Genomic DNA, 19,029 nt, shown 5'->3' with positions numbered 1-19,029 from the left:
CGCGGCCGGCCGCGCGCTGGCGGCTGCGCCAGGCGCTGGTCGGCGACGAGGAGGAGGTGCTGCTCGAGCTCGTCTGCGCGCGCGACGGGCGGTCGCTCTACTGCGCCGGCGACGACGCGCGCTGCGTCGCCGACGACACCGTGCCGCTCTTCCGCCGCGCGTGGGCGCGTACTCCCAGCGGCGACCGCGGCGACGTCGCGCTGACGCAGACGGACGAGGCGGGCCGGCGCGTCCGCCTCGAGGCCCGCGACGGCCGCGTCGTCTGCGCGCCGGCGCTCGGCGACGACGACGCGGAGCAGGCGGCCGCGGGCGCCGCGTGGCGGTTCGCGAAGGCGCGCGGCCGCGCGGGCCTCGTCGCCGCGGCCTCCCGGCGCTTCGTCGACGTCGTCGACGTCGACAAGTCGCGGGGCCACCTCCTGCTGGCGGCGTCGCCGTCGGCGCCCTTCGCGCCGCGCCGCGTCGACGCGGGCGAGGCCGCGGCGTCCGTCGACGCGCACGACGCGGAGGTCGCGGCGGCGCGCGCCGACGACGCGGCCGCGCGCCTGGAGCTGCGGCGGCGCTTCGAGGCCAGTTGGAACGGCGAGACGCGCGTCATCGCCATGGCGCTCTACGGCGCCGACGACAAGTACTGCGAGGGCGCCTTGCGGAACAGCGAGCTCGTCGACGCGTACTTTCCGACGTGGCGGCTCCGCGTCTACGCGGACGCCGACTCCGTCCCGCGGCGCGTGCTCGACGCGCTGGAGCGCAACGGCGCGGACGTGCGCGCCGCGCCCTTCGGGTTCGGCGCCGCCGAGGGCATGTTCCGCCGCTTCTCGGTGGCGGACGACCCGGCCGTCGACCGGTTCGTGGTCCGCGACAGCGACTCGCGCCTGAACCCGCGCGACGCGTTCGCCGTCGCGGCCTGGTGCGAGAGCGGCTGGGCCGTCCACAGCGTGCGGGACCACCCGAACCACGCGCGCTACCTCAACGGCGGCATGTGGGGCGCGACGAAGCGGTCGAGGGTCCACGGCGCGATCGCCGCGCTCGCGGCGGACTTCTCCGACCACGACTCCTACGGCGCGGACCTCGACTTTTTGGACGTCAAGGTGCTGCCGCTCGTGCTCCACGACATCCTCGCGCACGACGCGTACACCTGCGACTCCTTCCCGGGCTCGAAGCCCTTCCCGACGCGGCGGCCCTTCGACTTCCAGCACGTCGGCCAGGTCTTCGACGCGGACGGCAGGCCGCGGCTCGACGACGTCGACTCGTTCATCCGCGGCCGGCCCGTGCCGGCGAACTGCCGCGGCGACCCGGCGTGGACCTACGGCTAAACTCGGGCGTTAGCCTCGCGACCCGGCGGCGGCGCGGACGTGGTCCTCGCGGTCCTCGTGCACGTAGATCGTCGCGCCGCGCGCGTCCGCGCGGCGACGGAGATGCCCGCGCTCGTCGGCGCGTCGAACGCGGATTCCGAGCTGTCGACCTCGACTTCGTACGGAAAGCATCGAACCAGCTCCCCTTTCTGGAGGGTGACATGCACGTAGCTGACTCTCCCGCGCGTCCAATTTTTTCGGTGTTTCCCGTCGGTCAGGCTCGGGAATACGTCGGTCAGGCTCGGGAATACGCGAGTCGAGTCGCACTCCACGATGTCGCCGACGGCAAAACGGAGGGGCGCGCGGATGCAGGTGTCGTTGTCGAAGGGGGCGAAGACGAGCTCGCCGTCGTCCAATTTGACTTGGTAAGGGACCGTTTTACCCGCAGTCCAATTGCTTTCCTTGTAGTCGAGCGCGATCACGGTGCCAGCCTTCCAGGGGCATCGAGTTTCGTCGTCGCTTATCAAACAAAGGACGGAGTCGCCGACGGCGAAGCGGTACTTTCCGGCGCGCGGCGCGTTCGCTTCCGCGGCCTTCTTCTTCTTCTTGCCCCCGCGCCGCCGCGGCTTCTTCTTCCCGCCGCCGGGCCCGTCCGGCGCGTCCGCGTCGTCCGCGCCGCGCTCGTCCGGCTCCTCCATTTTTTCCAGGTTGGAATCCAGCCCGAGTCGTAGTGCCAGTTCCTCCTTCGAGCGCGCCGGCCCGGGCGAGGCGTTCGGCTCGATCGCCTGCTCGGCCGCCGCTTTCTTCTTCTCCTTTTTGTAACCTCTGTATTCGGCCAAGAGCCGCGCGCAGTCCGCCTTGTGCGTTTTCCAGTGTTCGCGCTGGCACGCCGCGCCGCAGTAAAATATACTTTTGCACTTTGCGCACGAGCTCAGGTTCTTCGGGGACCCGCACGTCGCGCAGACGCGCTCCTCGCGCCGGTCCGGCCGCGTGGACACGGTCTCGGTCAGCGCGAAGCCGCCCTCGACGCCGTTGACCTGCCGCGTCGTCGCGCGGCCCGGCGCGGCGGGGAAGGGCGCCGAGCCCCCGCCGCTCGTGAACTGCTTCGCGCCCTCCATGGCCGAGGCCTTGGAGCCGATGGCGTCGCGGACGCGCGCGCGGCACGCCTCGAGGTCGAACTCCGCCGGGTCGAAGGCGCCCGGGCGGACGTTCATGGCGTCGACGCGCTTCGAGCACGCGTCGCGGAGAGCGCGGGCCGCGGCGCGCTCCCGCGACTCGTCCGGCGGACGCCAGCCGGGGTCCAGCGATTTCACGAAGTCGTCGCGGTCGCACGGCACGCAGTAGAAGTCGCCGTCGTCGTCCTTGCGGACGCGGTAGGCCCACGCGCGGTCGCCGCCCCAGAAGGGACCTTGGACGACGACGGCGGCGCTCCACGTCGGCGTCCCGAAGCATTCCTTCGACTCGAAGAACGAGACGCGGTCGCCGACGGCGAAGCGCGGCGGGACGTCGCCGACGACGCCCTCGCAGGCGAGCCAGTGGTCCAGGACCTCCTCCTGGTACTTCGCGTTGCCGTCGCCGTCCTCGTTGGGGCACCGCATGGCGCCGCCCAGCACGGCGACCGCGCCCGTCGACGCGGACGCGTCGACGACCTCCTCCAACGTGATGACGTGCTCGAAGAAGTCCCCTAGGTCGTAGGTATACCCAATCCTGTCGCCCGGCTCCCGGAGGAGCTCGCCGAGCGTCGTCTCGCTCGGCTCGAGCGCGCCGACGATGAGGTGGCTCGCGTGCATCATGTCCACCGCGTTGCACTCGCCGAGGGGGCACCAGACCGCGCCCTCGGTGAAGTCCGTGTAGAAGTAGCCGTGGTAGTTCCGCGCCCAGCCCATGGCCGGGCCGAGGACGCGATCGTGCAGCTGCTGCAGGTTCAGCGCGCCGCTGACGCGGAGGCGCCGCCACACGGACGGCGCGAGCTCCTCGAAGCTGCTGCGGCGCCAGAACTCCGCGAGCGCGACGCGGACGACGAGGTCCCGGCCCTGCGCGGCCTCGTCCCGGCCCCGGGCGAGCGCGCCGCGCTTCCGCTCCACGAGGACGTTCACGAACTGCTGCTCGGGCGTCTCCCGGTCCATGTAGAGGAACTGCGTCGACATGCGCCGCATCATCGTCGCCATGCCGCCGCCCTCGTCGTCCTCGTCAGGCAGCCCCCACATCGTCGCCGTGCCCGTCGGCTCGTGCACCACGGGCTCGAACGTGTGCGGGTTCTGCCTGAACACGCGTCTGAGCCCCCGGCCCATGTCCTCGGGATGGAGGTCGAGGCGCCAGCCCGTCTGATCAAGTCGAGGTGCCGTTAAATCTTTCGTCGTCGGCACGAAGAAACCCCCCCCCCCCGCCATTCGTTCCTGAATACGTCGCTGCTGCGCTTCCCAGGGCTCCGCAGGTTGTTCGTCCTCGTCGCTGCTGCTCCCGATGTGCTCGAAGCGCGAGTAGTCGACCATGCCGCTAATCGATCGTCGCTCCCGAGGTACTTAGGCTGCTGCCGTCACTCCAGAGGCGAAGCGACCATAGCTGCCCGACTTTGAAACTTCAATGTCAGAGGTGCTGCGGCGCTCGAGGTGATTGAAAGCAACCCCTATGGACGCGCTGCACGCTTGGTTAGACGAAGGACGTCGCCTCCTCGACGCGCAGCGCGACGACGTGCCGGAGTCGGTCCGGACGGTGATCGGCGCCGCGATCGATCGATCGCGCGAGGCGATGGCGGCGCAGCACGACGGGCGGCCGAAGCGCCGCATCTCGCGCGCCGCGACGCAGACGGGCGCGACGCTGGCGAGCACCTTCCTCGACCCGAAGAGCCTGAGCGCTCTGGCCGCGTGCTCCCGAGCGATGAAGAAAATTGCGCGCGCCGAAACGCTGTGGAACGCGCACACCGCGCGGGAGTACCCGGAGGCCGCGACGCTCCGAACTCTGGGCGGCGTCGATGCTCTCGTGGGGCAGCGGGAGTACGCCCGGATGCGGCGGCTCTCGAACCCACCCCTGGACCTTTTCCTGCAACCCCCTCTGGGAATCGATGGGTATGTCGCGCTCGTCGTGATGAAGTATGGCGATGACATCATTATACCCGGACGGCTCTTCGAGATCACCTTAGGGACGGAACTCCGCGTTGACTCGTTTCTCATTGACGTCGGCGCGTTCTCACCACAAGCTGATGGAAGCTTCTTACTTGATGGACACAACGTCATCCTTGATGGTTTCAAATCTAATGAGGTCAGCGTGTCGGTATCTTGGGTGCGGAAACGCGATGGAAAATGCTTACATCTGGCTCGTGATGCCACTGTGAATTATTCAAACCTTGAACAAGCCGATACTTTCGTATTACTAGATTCACGTTCGGACGACTCAATCTTGCCACTCCCTGCGCTTTTAGTCGCAAGCACACCGAGTTTCGATTGGGCTTCCGTGATTGATTATACCGATTTCTTGCCGAAGGTATGTTTCGAGGAAGCCGTCCTCACTGAGTCCCCCTATGGCGACAATTTCCTTCGTCTCTCCCGCTTCGCGGCGATAGGGATAGAGTGGGTTCATCCAACCAACAATCACAACTTTTCTTGCCGAGCAGTCCTCGAAGCCCTGCACTTTAGTAAGGACTGGGCCTAATTCTACCGCAGCTTCCCAAATCAGCGTCGCACACCCAGGTGAAGAGGACTTGAAGGCTCATTGACTTTACAAACTGTGGCACCGACGCGATGAGCCGTCTCGCGGCCCAATCGCTGCGCCGTGCGCTGCAGCGCCAGGGCCTGCGAAGCTTCGAGATCACGCCAAATTCGGTCGAGGTGCTGGCGACGCCCCGCGACTTCTACGAGTCGCTGCTGACGGCGTGCCGCGGCGCGCGGTCGCGCATCTCGCTGTCGGCGCTCTACTGGGGCACGGGCGCGCTGGAGCAGGACCTCGCGGCCGCCGTCGAGGGCGCCATGGCCGCGCGGGACGCCAAAGTGACGGTCGTGCTCGACGCGGCGCGCGCGCGGCGCGCCGACGGCGCGGGCCGCACGTCCGTGAGCACGCTCGCGCGCGTCGCGGACCGCGGCGCCGCCGTGCGGCTCTTCGAGACGCCGCGCCTCGGCGGCGCGGCGCTGCAGCGCGCGCTGGACTGCGCGCCGCGGCCCCTGCGGGGCCTCGTCAACGAGATCCTGGGCGTGCACCACGTCAAGGTCTTCGCCGTCGACGACGTCGTCGTGCTGTCGTCCGCGAATTTGAGCGACGAGTACTTCTCGACGCGGCGGGACCGCTGCGTCGTCGTGCGCGACGCGCGCGTCGCCGCCTGGCACCACGACCTCGTCGCGATCCTGGCGGACGCGGACGCCGACTACGCGGCGCTCGCGGCGCGGCTCGCGAAACACTGCCGCCGGCCCGGCCCGGAGCCGCCGCGGCGCGTCGCGCCGCGGGCCGCCAAGGTCGGGCCGAGGAGCGCGCGCTGGACGCGGGCAAAACCCCGGAGCGTCCTCGTGCCGACGATGCAGCTGGGCAGCGCGGGCTTAGACCTGGAGTCGAAGGCGCTCGCGGCCGTCCTGGAGCCCCGCGGCTTCGACGCATTGGGCCTGGCGACGGCCTACGTGAACCCGCCCGAGGACGTCGCCGCGGCGCTCGCGGCGTCGGACGCGCCCGTCGACGTTTTGGTGCCGTCGGCGGAGACGCACGGCTTCGGGTCCGCGACCGGCGCGAAACGCGCCGTGCCCCTCGGCCACGCGGCGTGCGCGCGGGACCTCGCGGCGCGCCTCGGGCCCGCGGGGCGGCTCCGGGAGTGGGCCGGGCCGGGCACGTTCCACGGCAAGGGCGTCTGGCTCTTCGAGGAGGGCCGCGTCGCCGCGACGGTCCTCGGGTCGTCGAACTTCAACGCGCGGTCGCGGGACCGCGACCTCGAGCTCGGCGCCGTGCTCCTGCCCCGCGACGCGGGCCTCGGCCGCGCGCTCGCCGCGGAGTGGCGCGCGCTCGCCGCGGACGCGCGCGCGCCGGACGCCGCGGCGCCGCCCTGGTGGCTCGGCCCGCTCCGGCCGCTCCTGCGGCCGTTTTTGTAACGTTTTTTTTTTTGCGGTCGTCGCTTCCTAAGAGCGGGGATTTTTGCTGTCTTTGGAGGACGTCGCCGACTCTGGGCCGCTCCTCTAGGTCGCTCGCGTGCTAGCGTCGGGGGCTCTTACCGGGCTCGGGCCCGCGCGCGCGGCGCGCGCGTCCGCCGTCGCGCCGGCGAGCGTCGGAGGCGAGGCGGGGCTAGTCGGCGAGGTCCGGGAGGTCGATGAGCTTCGGTCGCTTGAGCACGGGGCACTTGCCGAAGGACACGGTGGAGAAGTCGTGGCGCGAGAACTTCTTCTTGCACGCGACGAGCTGCCGCTTCGCGTCGTCCTTGGCCGCGCGGTTGATGTGGTAGGAGATGGCCTTGCAGCAGGGGTAGAGCTCGACGTCCGTGTAGCCCGTGAGCCGCTCGCAGGCCCGGGGCCAGCCGTCGTCGCAGCCCTCGTCGGCGACGAACGCGAGGTGCGCGGCCGCCGCCGCGAGGAGCGACGGCTTGTACTCGAGCATCGCGTACTCCTGGAGCATGCGCTGCGCGAAGTACTCCGCGCGGTCCGCCGCGGACTTGGGCGCGCGGGCGACGCGCGCGAGGCGCACGAGCCAGTGGTGCGCGCTCGGCGACGAGATGTTCCAGTCGAGCTCGCGGAGGATCGTCATCTCCATGTCGAGCACGTCCTGCGCGTCGTACGCGTGGTCCGTGATGTAGGTGCAGTCGGCGACCTCGGGCGGGTAGATCTCCTCGTACTTGCTCGCGATGAAGAGCGCCGCGACGCCCAGCAGCTGGAGCTGGTTCCGGTCGATCTGCTTCGCGCTCAGGTAGCGGTCGATGATCTGCACCGTGAGGTAGATCGTCGGCTGGAGCATCTTGAACTTCAGGTGCACCTCGACGAGCCAGTCCACGAGGATGCCCCGCATCTTCGGGTTGATGTCCTGCTGGAACTCCATGTAGAGCTCCATGGGCCGCTTCTCCTCGGCGTCGCGGTAGTATTTGTACAAGTCGACGACGTAGTCCGTGACGGCCTGGGGGTCGTCGGACTCGTCCTTGTCGACGGCGTAGCGCACGTCCCGTTGTCGTTTCAACGCGGGGGCCTCGGCCTATGGTCGACGGAGGGTTTTTGGGGGCGTGTTTGGGGGCGTGGTTCGCGCGGAGAGGGGAGCGACGGTTCCGTTCAAAGCGCGCGGTTCGAACGCGGTTCGCGAGCGCGCGCGCGCGAGGAAAAATAGTGGACGCGGTCGTGGACCTCGCGCGCGGGCTCCTTCTTCGCGGCCGCTTTGCGCTTGCCTTTTCGCTGGTTGTCGACGGCGCCGAACGCTCGTCGCGCCGGAGCCTGGCTCGACGACGCCGCCGGCGCGTCGGCGCTGGCGTCCTGGTCCGCCGCCGCGTTGCGCTGGGCTCGCGTGAGGGGCATGGCGTCGTACGAGCTGTGTGGGTCACGCGCGTCGCGAGCTGTGTGGGTCACGCGCGTCGCGAGACGACGCGCCGCCACCAACGACAGTACTCGTTTGTCGATTGAATTGCTCGACCTTCAAAATGGGGGGTAACAAACTGGCGCTGGGTCGATGGTGAGGTTCACCAGCCCCACACGGACTTTCCCCCTCATAGCCCTTAACCCCACGCCTGCACGCAGCGTACCATCGAGCTAGTATCCAGCCAACGGTGCCCCCAGTCCTCGACATTTCAAACTCCCCTCCGGCAGTTGGCGTTTAAAACTACTGGCAAGCGCGAGATTCGAAACCACCTCATGATCATGATGACCAGGGCACTAGTGCAGGACACCACAGGACCCTCTAAGAAGACTGGCTCGGTTCGCCGAGGTACCCCGCGACCCCCCCTGGATAAGCGCACTCTAAGATGACTACTTACGCTGGCTCCTCCTCGTCGAACGCCGCGAGCTCCACCTTCAGCTCCGCCAAGATCCGCCGCTCGTCGTCCGTGAGGCCGTCGCCGTCGTCGAGGGGCGCGACGTCGACGGCGCGGAAGGCGTCGAGCTCGACGACCTCGCCCGTGTTCGGGTTCGTGTGGAGGCCGTCGGGGCTGCGGGGCGTGGGCGGGTTGAGCCAGTAGTCGCCCGGCGTGTGCAACCCGTCGAAGGTCACGCAGTCCCAGTCGTCCTCGAGCTCGCCGACGACGACGTCCGCGGCGTCGGCGAGGTCGTCGTCGTAGGACAGGCCGACGACGCGCATGCCCGCGGACCGGCCGGCGACGCAGGACGCGCGGTCCGCGGCGACGACGACGCAGCGCGCGGGCAGCGGCGCGCGCTCGGGCATCTGCCGGCCGCGGCCGAAGCCGTCGCTGCCGCCGAAGGCGTCGGGCGCGATCTGGACGCCCTCGCGCGCGAGCTGCAGCGCGAGCGGGCACGGCGCGGCCGGCGCGCCCTCGGGCCAGGGCGTCGCGGGGAGCGTCGACTCCGGCGCGCCGCCGCCATCCTCGACGAGCCAGACGGACGGCGTCCCCGCGGCCGCGGCCTCGGCGACGAGCCGCTCCGCGCCGGGCCGCGGCGCCGCGCCGTCGGCGTAGGCCTCGGCGCCGACGAAGAGCAGCAGCTCGGGCCGGTCCTGGTTGCGGAGCATCGTAATGCTACTGCTTCGCCGGATGCGCCGCGGCGACGGCAAAGCGCGGCGCGGCGCGCACCGGAGGCCGGCGCACGCGGCCGCGAGCGCGACGCTGCGGAGCAGCAGGCGGCTCGTGCTGCGAGTCATGCTGCGAGTCGCGCTGCGAATCATGCTGGTGAGCATCAAGCCTGATTCAACAAGGTTGACATTGTTGACGGCACTGGGGCTGCTTGCCTTTACGATGGTCGAGCTGTGCCCCCTTTCAGCAGCATGCAAACGCTGTCGATGATGCACCTGCTCCCGATCTTCTTCATCGCGAGCGCGCGCGCCGGCAGCTACCAGGGCGTCCGCCACATCTTCATCCGAAGGAACCGCAAGGCCGGCTCGAGCACGCTCGCCAAGTTTGTCCACGACTTCGTCAAAGTCGCCGAAGCCATGCGGCCGGGCCCGCCGCGGCTCGAGTACGGCATGGACGAGTTCAAGTGCATGCCCTGGAACTGCAAGCTGCAGAGCTCGACGTTCCTCGTGACGAACCTCCGCGATCCGATGACGCGGCTCGTGTCCGAGTATTGGTGGCGGAGCCAGGCGCCGGGCCAGACCTACAACGCGTCGACGGCGGCCATCTGGCGGCGGTGGATCGACGAGGGCTCCATCGGTGCGCCTCTCCGAAAAAGCTCCATGCCCACGCGCCCGCGCGCAGGCAGCCCGATCTCGAAATATCAGAGCGACCCCTACGTCAAGGCCTTCGCCGGCTCGTGCCGCGGCGGGACCTTCGGCGTCGCGGCCGGCGTCCGCGGCGAAGATGACGAACAAAACGACCACTCGGCAGGTCACGGCGGACTGCAACCACAACCACCGCAGCGACTGCGCGGCCTTTTCGCCCGCGCTCTGCGTCTGCAACAGGCGCAAGCACAACGACGCGTCGACGGCCGACGAGCTCCGCCGCGCGCTTGCGAACCTGCGGCGCTTCGACGCCATCGTCACGCTCGAGCACTTCCGGGACCCGCTGCTCGCGGCGTGGCTCGCGACGCTCCTCTTCAGAGACCGGCCGCCGGCCGCCGCGCTGCGGCAGCTCACGTTCAGTCCCGACGCCGTGAGCCGCAAGGACAACGGGGGCCACAAGCCCCGGGCGCCCGGCGCGCCGCCGGAGCTCGTCGCCGAGCTCGAGCGCAGGAACGCGCACGACCGCGTCCTCTACGACTACGCGCGCCGGCGCGTGACGCGGACGCTCGCGTGCTTCGGCAACTCGTCGCGCACCTACGCGGCCGCGACGTCCTGCTTCGCGGACACGCGCGACGACGGGCTCGGGGACTACGCGCTGCCGGCCGTCTAAGCCCGGATCCGACGCGCCGGCCCGTAACGTCGCGTCCGACGCCAGTTCCCCGGGCTGGACCAGTACGCGGACGCTCCACGTTTAGGTCGCGTCCTCGCTCGCGCGGATCTTCGCGGCCGCGAGGCGGAGCTTCGCGGCGACGTCCGCGCGCGCGTGCGCCGGGTCCTTGGAGATGGACGTCCAGAGCTCGCCGTGGGCCGGCTCGGCGGCGACGCAGCGCTGGAGCACGTCCTCCTGGTCCGATTCGACGCCGTCGGCGAGCTCGAAGGCGTAGTAGTGCGCCCACGCGTCGCCCAAATCCGGGTCGAGCGCGCACGCGCGCGTGAACCACTTGCGCGCCTTGGCGCGCTTCTGCTCGGCGACGAAGAGCTTGGACACGGCGACGATGACGTGGGCGTTGTTGTCGCAGCGCTTCAGCGCCTCGAGGGACTTGCCCTTGCGCGCGGGCCGCGGCGCCGCGAAGATCTCGTCGGCCCAGAGCTCGCCGCTCTCGGGGCACTCCTGGAGCGCCTTGGCCGACAGGTTCTCCGCGAGCTTGCGGTTGCCGTGGCGCCGCTCGAGGCGCACGGCGGCGAGCCAGAGGTCCGGCGTCTTGCCGTTCTTGAGGCGGGCCAACTCGAGGATCGACCGCGCCTTCGTCGCGCCGATGGCCGCCTCCTCGAGCGCGGCCGCCGCGCGCCAGAGCGCCGACGACTTCGGGCAGCGCCGCAGGCCCCGCGCGTAGAAGTCGCGCGCGGCCTTGACGTCGCCGAGGCGCGCGTCGGAGGCGACTTTTTCCTCTTGTTTCGACAGATCGCGCTCGCACGCCTGCCCGGCCATGAGGTAGAACTTCGCGAACGTCGCGTACTTGTCCAGGGCCTCGTCCAAGAGCCGCAGCTCCGCGTCGTAGTCGTGGCACTCGCGCTCCAGCAGCGCCGCCTTCATCCAGACGCGCGGGCTCGGCGCGCGGTCGCGCGCGCGCGCGAGGAGCACGCGCGCGCGGTCGCGCTCGTCGTTCTCCCACTCGAGCTTCACGGCCGCGAGCCAGACCTGCTCCGAGTCCGGGTTCGTCGCGAAGGCGTCCATGAGCGTCTGCCGCGCGCCCTCGACGTCGCCGCCGAGCCACTTCTCCTTGGCCGCCATGAGCCACAGCACCTCGGCCTGCGGGCAGTGCTGCACGGCCTTGCGGAGCGTCGCCTCGAGGAGCTCGCGCGTGCCGTGCTTCTTCTCCAGCGCGCAGGCCCGGAGCCAGATGGCCTTCTTGTTGGGGAAGGTCGCGAGCGCGTGCGCGTAGACCGCGCGCGCCGTCTCGACCGCGGACCGCGACGCGCACGCGTCCGCGTCGTCGAGCCACGTGCGCTTGCGGTCCTCGTTTTCGACGCCGATGCCGATGGTGTGGCGCACGATGGCGCCGCAGGTCAACGGCGCCGCCGCGAGCTCCGCGGCCTCGGCCTCCTTGAGCCACTGCTCGCGGTCGATGACGACCTGGTACTGCGCGAGCGACGCGACGGCCTTGGCGACGATGCGGTCCACGAGCTGGGCGCCGTTGCCGTGGGCCTCTTCGAGCTTCGCCGCCGTGAGCCAGATCGCCGGCTCCGTCGGGATGGCCTCGCGCGCCTGGTTGAGCACGCGCCGCGCGTTCTCGTACGTCTCGAGCCGCGCGAGCGCGAGCCACATGTCCACGGAGTGGGGCACGCACTCGACGGCGCGGCCGAGCATGATGCGCGCGTCCTCGACGTCCTCGAGCTCGATGGCCGTGCGCCAGAGCTTCACGGACGACGGCACCAATTCGAGCGCCTTCCGCAGCACCGTCTTCTTCCGGAGCGGGTCCGGCTCGAGCTCCGCGGCCCGCAGCCAGAGCTTTGTCGACGTCGGCAGCTTGCCCACGGCCAGCGCGAGCATGGACCGCGCGTTCGCGTCGCCGCTCTGCAGCCGCGCGGCCTCGAGCCAGACGTCCTCGGACTCGGGGCACGTGTCGCAGCCGAGCTTGATGAGCTTGCGCGCGGCGATGGCCTTGCCCGCGATCTCCTCGACGCGCGCCGCGGCGATCCAGCCCGGCGCGTGCTTCGGGTTCGTCGTCGTGACGGACTTCAAGAGCAGCCGCGCCTTCTTGATGTCGCCGACCTCGGACGCCGTGTTCACCTTGATGGAATTCAAATCCGTCAGGTAGCCCTTGGGGTCGACGACGGTCTGGCCCGTCACGGAGTCGCTCATCTTGTCGAGCTTGAGCCCGAGGACCGTGCCGCGCGCGGCCGCGAGGCCGGAGGTTAGCGACGACGACGTGCCCGCGACGGACGCGATGCCGCCCGCGAGCATGGGCGTGCGCCAGCCGCCGTGGGGCGTTCGAGCGCCGCCGCCCATGGGCGTCTCGAAGCCGCCGTACTGCTGCTGGCGCGCGTCGAGCGCGCCCGCGGCGCCGCCGGCCTCCGACGCGGACCGCATGGAGTCGAGCATGTTGTCGGTCATCGGCGTGATCTTGTCCGGCCGCTTCTTCTGTTTTAAGCGTAACGAGTGGTCGCCGATGTCCGGGATGCCCTCCCACTCCTCGCGGCTCACGTCCTTGAGCTCGCGCTTCAGGTCCGCGAACTGGTCGCTAATCTTGGGCCGCTCCTCGCGGTACTTCTTCATCGTCTCGATCAGCTTCTCCTCGCGCGCGCGCTTGCGCCGCGAGTCCATGCGCTCGTCGATGGCCTCGTAGATGCGGTCGGCCTCGACGTCGTCGTTCTCGTAGGACGCGTCGTTGAAGAGCGCGCCGCCGTAGCCCTCGAACTTGTCGAAGTTGCGCTCGTTGAGGTCCGCGGACTCGCGCGCGAGCTTCTCCTTGACGGGGTTCGTCTCGCCCTGCTCCACGGCCTTGTCGCCCATGCCCCGGCCCATGCCCGCGACGTAGCCGTCGGGCGCGGACCCGAAGTCCGTGCGCTCCTTGGCGAGGCCGCCGGGCGCCGCCGGGCCCGCGCCGACGTGCGACCCGTGGACGCCGCCCATCTCCCGCGCGGCCGGCGGCGGCATGGGCGCCTGCGGGCCCTGCTGGCCCGGGGGCAGCTGGCCGGGCAGCTGGCCCCCGCGGCCGGGCGCCTCGCGCGCCGGGCCGATGTCGCTCCGCGTCGTAAACCCGACGGCGCCGCGGCCCAGGCCCGCGACGTAGTTCGTCGGCTTGACGGTCGGCGGCACGCGCATGCCGGACGACATGGTTGCGTTTTTGGTTGTTTTGGGGGTGTCGGCGCGCTGCTCGCTCGCGCTCGGCCCCACACCTCGCGGGCGCGCGATTTTGGGTCAAAGATGCCGTCAAAGTTGCCGTTCTTCAACGAGAGCATTTGAACGTATGGGCGCGCCTTGAGACTGTTGAGCCTCGTCAAGCGCGATGACCACCTCTGCAATGAAACCAAAGACACCAGATGAACCCCGAACGGAGGAGATCATCAAGGCGTCGTCGATCCCGCTGCAGGGCGGCCGCGGCGTCGCCGCCGCCGCGTCGTGCAAGAACGACGTCTGCGTGCTCGTCGTCGACGCGACGGGCCCCTACAGCGTCGTCAAGGCCGTGATCACGTCGGAGAGCAACGACGGCGAGTGCTGCGAGGTGCAGCTCGGGTGCGCGACGTCCTGGGCCGTGTGCTGGCGCGGCGACGGCCTCGCGGCGGCCGTCGCGCTCACGGACGACGGCGCGGCCGAGGGCGAGCCGCGGCACCGCTGCGTCTTCGTGGCCAAGAGCGGCGGCGGCTACTTCTGCGTGGACACGAAGGCCGTCGAGTGCGCCGCGGGGCGGCGCCGCAAGCGCGTCGTCGGCGCGGCGTTCGCCGACGACGGGTCCTTGGCCGTCGCGTTCGACGACGGCACGCTGCGCGTCGCGACGTACAAGGTCGACCACGGCCGCGTCGTCGAGGCGCTGAGCTGCGCCTGCGACGCCGAGGGCGGCGAGGCGACGGCGCTCGCGGTCTGCGGCGGCGACCGCTTCGTCGTCGGCTACGGCGACGGCGGCTGCGCCGTCTTCCGCGCGGAGTTCTGCGACGTCATGGAGACGGCGGCCGTGACCAAGCTCATGGACCTGCCGCCCCTCGCCGGCGCCGGCGCCGTCACGGCGCTGGCGGGCTGCGCCCACTGGCTCTTCGTCGCGTCGGAAGGCGGACTCCGGTGGTGGGACGCGCCCACGGGCTCCCCGCTCGCGTCGTTCCGGTTGGCTTCGCCGCCCGCGGGCGTCGCCATCGTCCGCGGCGGCGCGGGCGACGACTGGGCCCTCGCCGCGGCGTTGGACGGCGGCGTCGCGCGCCTCGCCTACGACGCGGACGGCGGCCTGCGCGTGTCGGACGTCGCTGGCGTCGGCGCGGCGCTCGGCGTCTGCGCGGGGCCCGTGCCCGACGCGGCGCCCCCGGCCCTCGCCGTCGCGGCGGCGCCGAAGACCTGGTTCGCCTTCCGCGGCGACGCGGCGACGCGTGTGACTCTGGAAAATGGCGTCGCGGCGCCGAAGGCGCGAATCTCCGAGGCGTTCGACGCCGTCGACCTCCGCGAGGACGACGAGGCCGCGCTCGCCAACGCCTTGCACGCGCTCGCCGGCGGCGGGCCGGCGGCCATCCCCGCGGCGGCCGTCGTCGCCAAGGTCTTCGCCGAGGCGGCCTGCGGCGAGGAGGACGTGGTGGCGGCCGCGGGCGTCGTCTGCGGCTGGCCCTTCGGGTCCGACGCGGGCGCGGAGGCGGCGCTCCGGGCGGCGCTGCGGGGCCTGGGCTTGCGCGACGGCGGGTCCCGCGACGCGCGGCGCGCGTTGGAGGCGGCGCTCGAGCGTTTGGACGTGTTCCGCGAGCTGCTGGCGTCGATGGACGCGCGCGGCCGGGGCCTCCAGGACGCGGACGGCGCGTGGGCGCGCGCGTGGGCCCGCTTCCGCGTCGGCGACGCCTTCGAGTACGCCCTCAAGGCCGCCGAGGCCGGCGCCGTCGACGCCGTCGTGGCGCTGTGGCGGCGCACGCGGCTCGACGACGCCGCGCGCGCGGGCAGAGGCGCCGTCGCGCGCGCGCGCGCGGACGACCGCGTGCTCGCGTGCGTCGCGGCGCTGCCCGGCGACGCGGACCCGGAGCTTTACGTGGCCTGGCTCGCCCGCGAGGTCGCGCCGACGCTGCGGGGCGCCGCGCCCGCGCGGCTGCGCGCGTGGGCGACGGACGCGGCGCGCGGTTTGGAGGCGCGCGGCCGCCTCGACGACGCGCTCCGCGTCGCCGGCACCGTGCTGCGCGCGCTCGAGGGGCCCCACGCCGTCGGCGCGCTGGCGTCGGGCACGCGCGGCGACGTCTGGCTCGCGGATTTGGATCGAGTCGTCGCGACGGACGACGAGCAACCGAACCGCCCGCGGGACGAGCTCCGCGCGCTCTACGGCACGCTGCGCCACGTGCTGAGCCTGCGGGACGACCACGGCGTCGCGTCGACGCTCGACTCCTACGAGTCCGCGGACAAGTCGGCCATCGCGCGCGCGCTCCTCGACCGGGTCGAGGACCCGGCGGAGCTCGGAACGGAGATCGACGCGCACGTGCGGCCCATCTGCGGCGAGCACGGCGTCGACTGCGACGCGCTCCTGCTGGATTACGCGCGGGCCTGCGCGCGGGCCTTCGCCGTGGCGCGGGCGACGGAGAAGAAGCGCCGGTCGGGCGGCCGCGGCGACGCGGCGGACGCGACGGACGCGCGGCTGGCGCGCGCGCTCGCGGTCCGCGAGGAGATCGTCGACGACGCGAAGCGCCAGCTCGGCGCGCTCGAGGTCCTGGAGCGGGCGCGGCCGCCCTACGGCGCCGCCGTCGTCGCGCTCGCGACGGACGTCGGCGACGACGACGGCGGCGACGAGGACCGCCTCGACCCGGCGGAGCGCGACGTCGCGACGCGGCTCCGCGACGCGGCGCGCCTCGTGACGCTGACGCACCTCGCCCACAAGCATAGGGTGGCGAACTTCGACGCCGGCGACGCGGGCCACGCGCTCTTCCTCCTGGACCGCGTCGTCGACGGGTCGTGGCGCCTGTCGGGCCTCGACCCGAGGGACGTGCTCGAGGACGCGCGGACGCTCGCGCGGGCCTACCCGGCGACCCTGAGCCTGCGCGGGGCCGTGGTCGCCTTCGTGCAGAACTTGAGCTGCCCGGAGTTCGGGGACGCGGACCTCGGCGACCTCGACGGCTTGGCGGACTCCGCGCGCGCGGCGCTCTGCAAGCACGCGGCCATGGGCAGCGAGCGCCAGTCCGCGCGCCGCGAGGTGCTCGCCTACTTCGCCGCCACGCTCGACGACGCCGAGGCGCCGCGGAGCGAGCGGCGCTGCTGCGCGGTGCTCGGCGCGCGATTGGCCGCGGACGTCGTCGCCGACAACGACGGCGCGGGCGAGGACGGCGCGTTCCGCGCGGGCGACGTCGCGCTCCTCCGCGAGCTCGAGAGCGTCGTGCGGCTCCAGGGCGACTGGGGGCTCTGGGCCGCGTCGCCGGCGACGCTCCGCGACGACGCGCTCCGGGATCGGCTGCTCGCGGCCGCGGCGGCGCCGGTGCTCGCGGCGGACCCGGGGCCGGAGGCGCTGGCGCACCTCGGCGGCGTCGCGGCGCTCCTCGGCGCGCCCGCGGGCTGGGCCCACGCCCAGGTCGCGCTGGCGCACTGCGGCGACGACGCGCACGTCGACCGCGCGGCCGCCGCCGCGGACGCGGCCGCGGCCGCGGGCGCCGCGCCGGACCTGCTGCGGCACCTGGGCTACGGCCTCGTCGAACGGAACCGGAGCAGCCTCGACCTGTCGTCGGCCGTCGGCGACCGGCGCCGCGCGGCGGCGATGCGCGCGTTCGCGCGCGCGGCGACGGCCGAGCGCGCGCCGGGCGCGGCCGTCGAGCGCGACGCGCTCGCGCTCGAGTCCCTGGCCTTCGTCGGCGCCGTGCGGTCGCGCTGCGTCGGCGCGCCCGGGGCCCGGGACGTGGGCCGCGGCGACGACGGCCTCCTGCTGCGGCCGGACCAGGCGAGCACACCCGTCGCGGCGTTCGCTGCGGCCGTCGCTGCCGCGCTCCGGAGCGGCGACGCCTCGAACGTCGCGGCGGCGGCCGACGGCGTCGTCGACGTGCTCCGGGCCAACGCGGCCTGGCGCCTCGCGTCGGCGTGCCTGTGCCTACGCGACGCGGTCTGCGGCGCGTGCGGGAGCGAGGCGCAGTGGCACTCGGCGCGGCCGCAGGCCTACGCGCTCGAGCAGCTCCGGAGTCTGCTGCACAGCGACCCCAAGACCTGCGCGGGCCACGGCGAGCTCTGCGTCGCTCTGGCGCTGGCGGCGCCGCCGGCCCAGGCCTTCGAGGCCTACCGCGACGCCGTCGGCGCGTGCGGCGGGTCCGCGCGCGAGCTCGCGCGGCTCGGCCACCTCGCGGAGGTCGGCGAGGCCCTCGCGGCGCGCCTCGAGGACGGCCACCTCGAGCACGCGTCGCGGTCCCTCGCCGTGGACGCGCGCTGGTGGAAGTTCCTCCGGGAGCGCGGCGTCCGCTTCGACCACGCGCGCCTGTGTTTGCAAGCGTCGCCGACGACGTGCGACGTCGGCGCGATACTGAGGCGGTCGCGCGCGCACGCGACGGAGCTGCTGCCGGCCGTGCTCGACGCCGGCGGCGGCGCGCCCCTCGACGGCGAGACCATCGGCGCCGTGCTCGAGCTCTGCGGCCGCTACGGCGTCGCCGACGACGTCGCGGGGTCCGCGATCGCGACGCGCGTGCTCGCGCGCGGCGTCGCCGGCGGCGAGAGCTTGGACGTGGCCGCGCGGGAGGCGCTGGACCTCGTGCGCGACGACGACGCGCGGCGCCGCGTGCTCCGCGCCGCGCTCGCGACGGCCGACGGCGCGGCGTACGACCGCGTCGACCTCGCGCTGCGGCTCCTCCTCGAGGCCGGCGACGACGACGAGGCCGTGAGCCGCAGCCCGCTGGCGCCCGTGGACGCGAACGCGTCCAGGGAGGCGACGCTCCTGGCGTCGTGCGTCCACGCGGCGCCGCGCGACGCCGCGGACGCGCCGTCGTTCGCCGCGCCGTCGAGGGCCACGCTCACCAAGTGGCGCCGCTGCGCGGCGTGGCTCAAGGCCGTCGAGGACGACGCGCGCACGCAGCTCGGGGCCCGCGGCGCCGCGGCGCTGGGAGACCGCAAGCTGAGCTTCCACGACGTCGTCGCGCGGCCCCGGGAGGCGCTGTCGGATTTGCTGTCCGAGGCGTCGTGCCCGCACCTCTCCGTCGTCTGCGGCATGGTCGACGGCCTGCCGCCGGGGAGCCTCTGGGTCGCCCTCGCGGACAAGGCGGCGAAAAAGCCGCGGCCGGGCTCCAAGGAGGAGGCCTTCTTCTACCGCTGCCTCGACCGCGCGGGCAACGCGTCGCTCGCGTTCCGGAGGAGCGCCGAGCTCGCGGACGCGTTCGCGGCGGACCTCGCCGCGTCCCCGTCGGCGGCCGCGGGCCTGGGCGAGCTCCGGGCGACGCGCGAGGCGGCGAAGCACGCGTCGGCCTGGGCCGACGGCGCGCCGCGCGAGCCCGCGGCGCTCGAGGCGCGCGTCGACGCGAGGCGGCGCGCGGACGCGGCCGCGCGCCGCGCGGCGGCCGTGCTCTTCGGCGCGCCGGGCGCGGCCGTCGACGGCGACGGCGGCGCGGTGCCCGCCGCCGGCGGCGCCGCGGCGCTGCTCCGGCGCCTCTACGAGGCCGCGGCGTCCGCGGCCGCGGCCGCCGCGCTCGCCGCGCCCGCGAAGAGCGCGCGGGAGCCCGGCGGCGACGCCTTCGCCGCCGCGGCGCGGCGGGCCCACGGCGCCGCCGAGGTCCTCGCGGCGCGCGAGGCCGAGCCCGGCGCCGCGGAGGTCGCGCGGCGCGAGCTCGCGCGGCGCTG

The 19,029-nt window shown here is 72.6% G+C and overlaps 5 protein-coding genes across 5 annotated transcripts in view; 2 read left to right on the top strand and 3 right to left on the bottom strand.

Annotated features, from left to right (window-relative positions):
* Nucleotides 1-2,295: 2,295 nt before the first annotated feature.
* On the bottom strand, nucleotides 2,296-3,781 carry AURANDRAFT_67104 (hypothetical protein; the record flags this gene model as incomplete). The annotated part of the gene is made up of 2 exons (XM_009042450.1): nucleotides 2,296-2,326; nucleotides 2,391-3,781. 2 exons carry the CDS (start codon nucleotides 3,779-3,781, stop codon nucleotides 2,296-2,298), a joined length of 1,422 nt encoding a protein of 473 aa, XP_009040698.1.
* Nucleotides 3,782-5,026: 1,245 nt separating this feature from the next.
* Nucleotides 5,027-6,352, top strand: AURANDRAFT_67103 (hypothetical protein; the record flags this gene model as incomplete). The annotated part of the gene is made up of 1 exon (XM_009042468.1): nucleotides 5,027-6,352. One exon carries the CDS (start codon nucleotides 5,027-5,029, stop codon nucleotides 6,350-6,352), a length of 1,326 nt encoding a protein of 441 aa, XP_009040716.1.
* Nucleotides 6,353-6,454: 102 nt separating this feature from the next.
* On the bottom strand, nucleotides 6,455-7,845 carry AURANDRAFT_38949 (hypothetical protein; the record flags this gene model as incomplete). The annotated part of the gene is made up of 2 exons (XM_009042449.1): nucleotides 6,455-7,436; nucleotides 7,583-7,845. 2 exons carry the CDS (start codon nucleotides 7,748-7,750, stop codon nucleotides 6,543-6,545), a joined length of 1,062 nt encoding a protein of 353 aa, XP_009040697.1.
* Nucleotides 7,846-10,291: 2,446 nt separating this feature from the next.
* On the bottom strand, nucleotides 10,292-13,405 carry AURANDRAFT_38946 (hypothetical protein; the record flags this gene model as incomplete). Its single annotated transcript, XM_009042448.1, has 3 exons — nucleotides 10,292-10,965; nucleotides 10,999-13,008; nucleotides 13,183-13,405. The coding sequence occupies 3 exons, from the start codon at nucleotides 13,393-13,395 to the stop codon at nucleotides 10,309-10,311; spliced, it is 2,880 nt and encodes a 959-aa protein (XP_009040696.1).
* A 177-nt stretch (nucleotides 13,406-13,582) lies between these two features.
* Nucleotides 13,583-19,029, top strand: part of AURANDRAFT_67101 (hypothetical protein) — a gene marked incomplete at both ends in the record, with an annotated part of 6,630 nt that continues 1,183 nt past the window's right edge. The window contains one exon of the mRNA XM_009042469.1: nucleotides 13,583-19,000. Coding sequence (XP_009040717.1) covers nucleotides 13,583-19,000 — 5,418 coding nt within the window. The remainder of the gene's footprint in view (nucleotides 19,001-19,029) is intronic.

This window comes from Aureococcus anophagefferens (assembly GCF_000186865.1).
Source record: "Aureococcus anophagefferens unplaced genomic scaffold AURANscaffold_31, whole genome shotgun sequence".
NCBI classification, from domain to species: domain Eukaryota; class Pelagophyceae; order Pelagomonadales; family Pelagomonadaceae; genus Aureococcus; species Aureococcus anophagefferens.
Note: the sequence above shows the minus strand (reverse complement) of the source record. Positions and strands in the feature narration are given on the sequence as shown.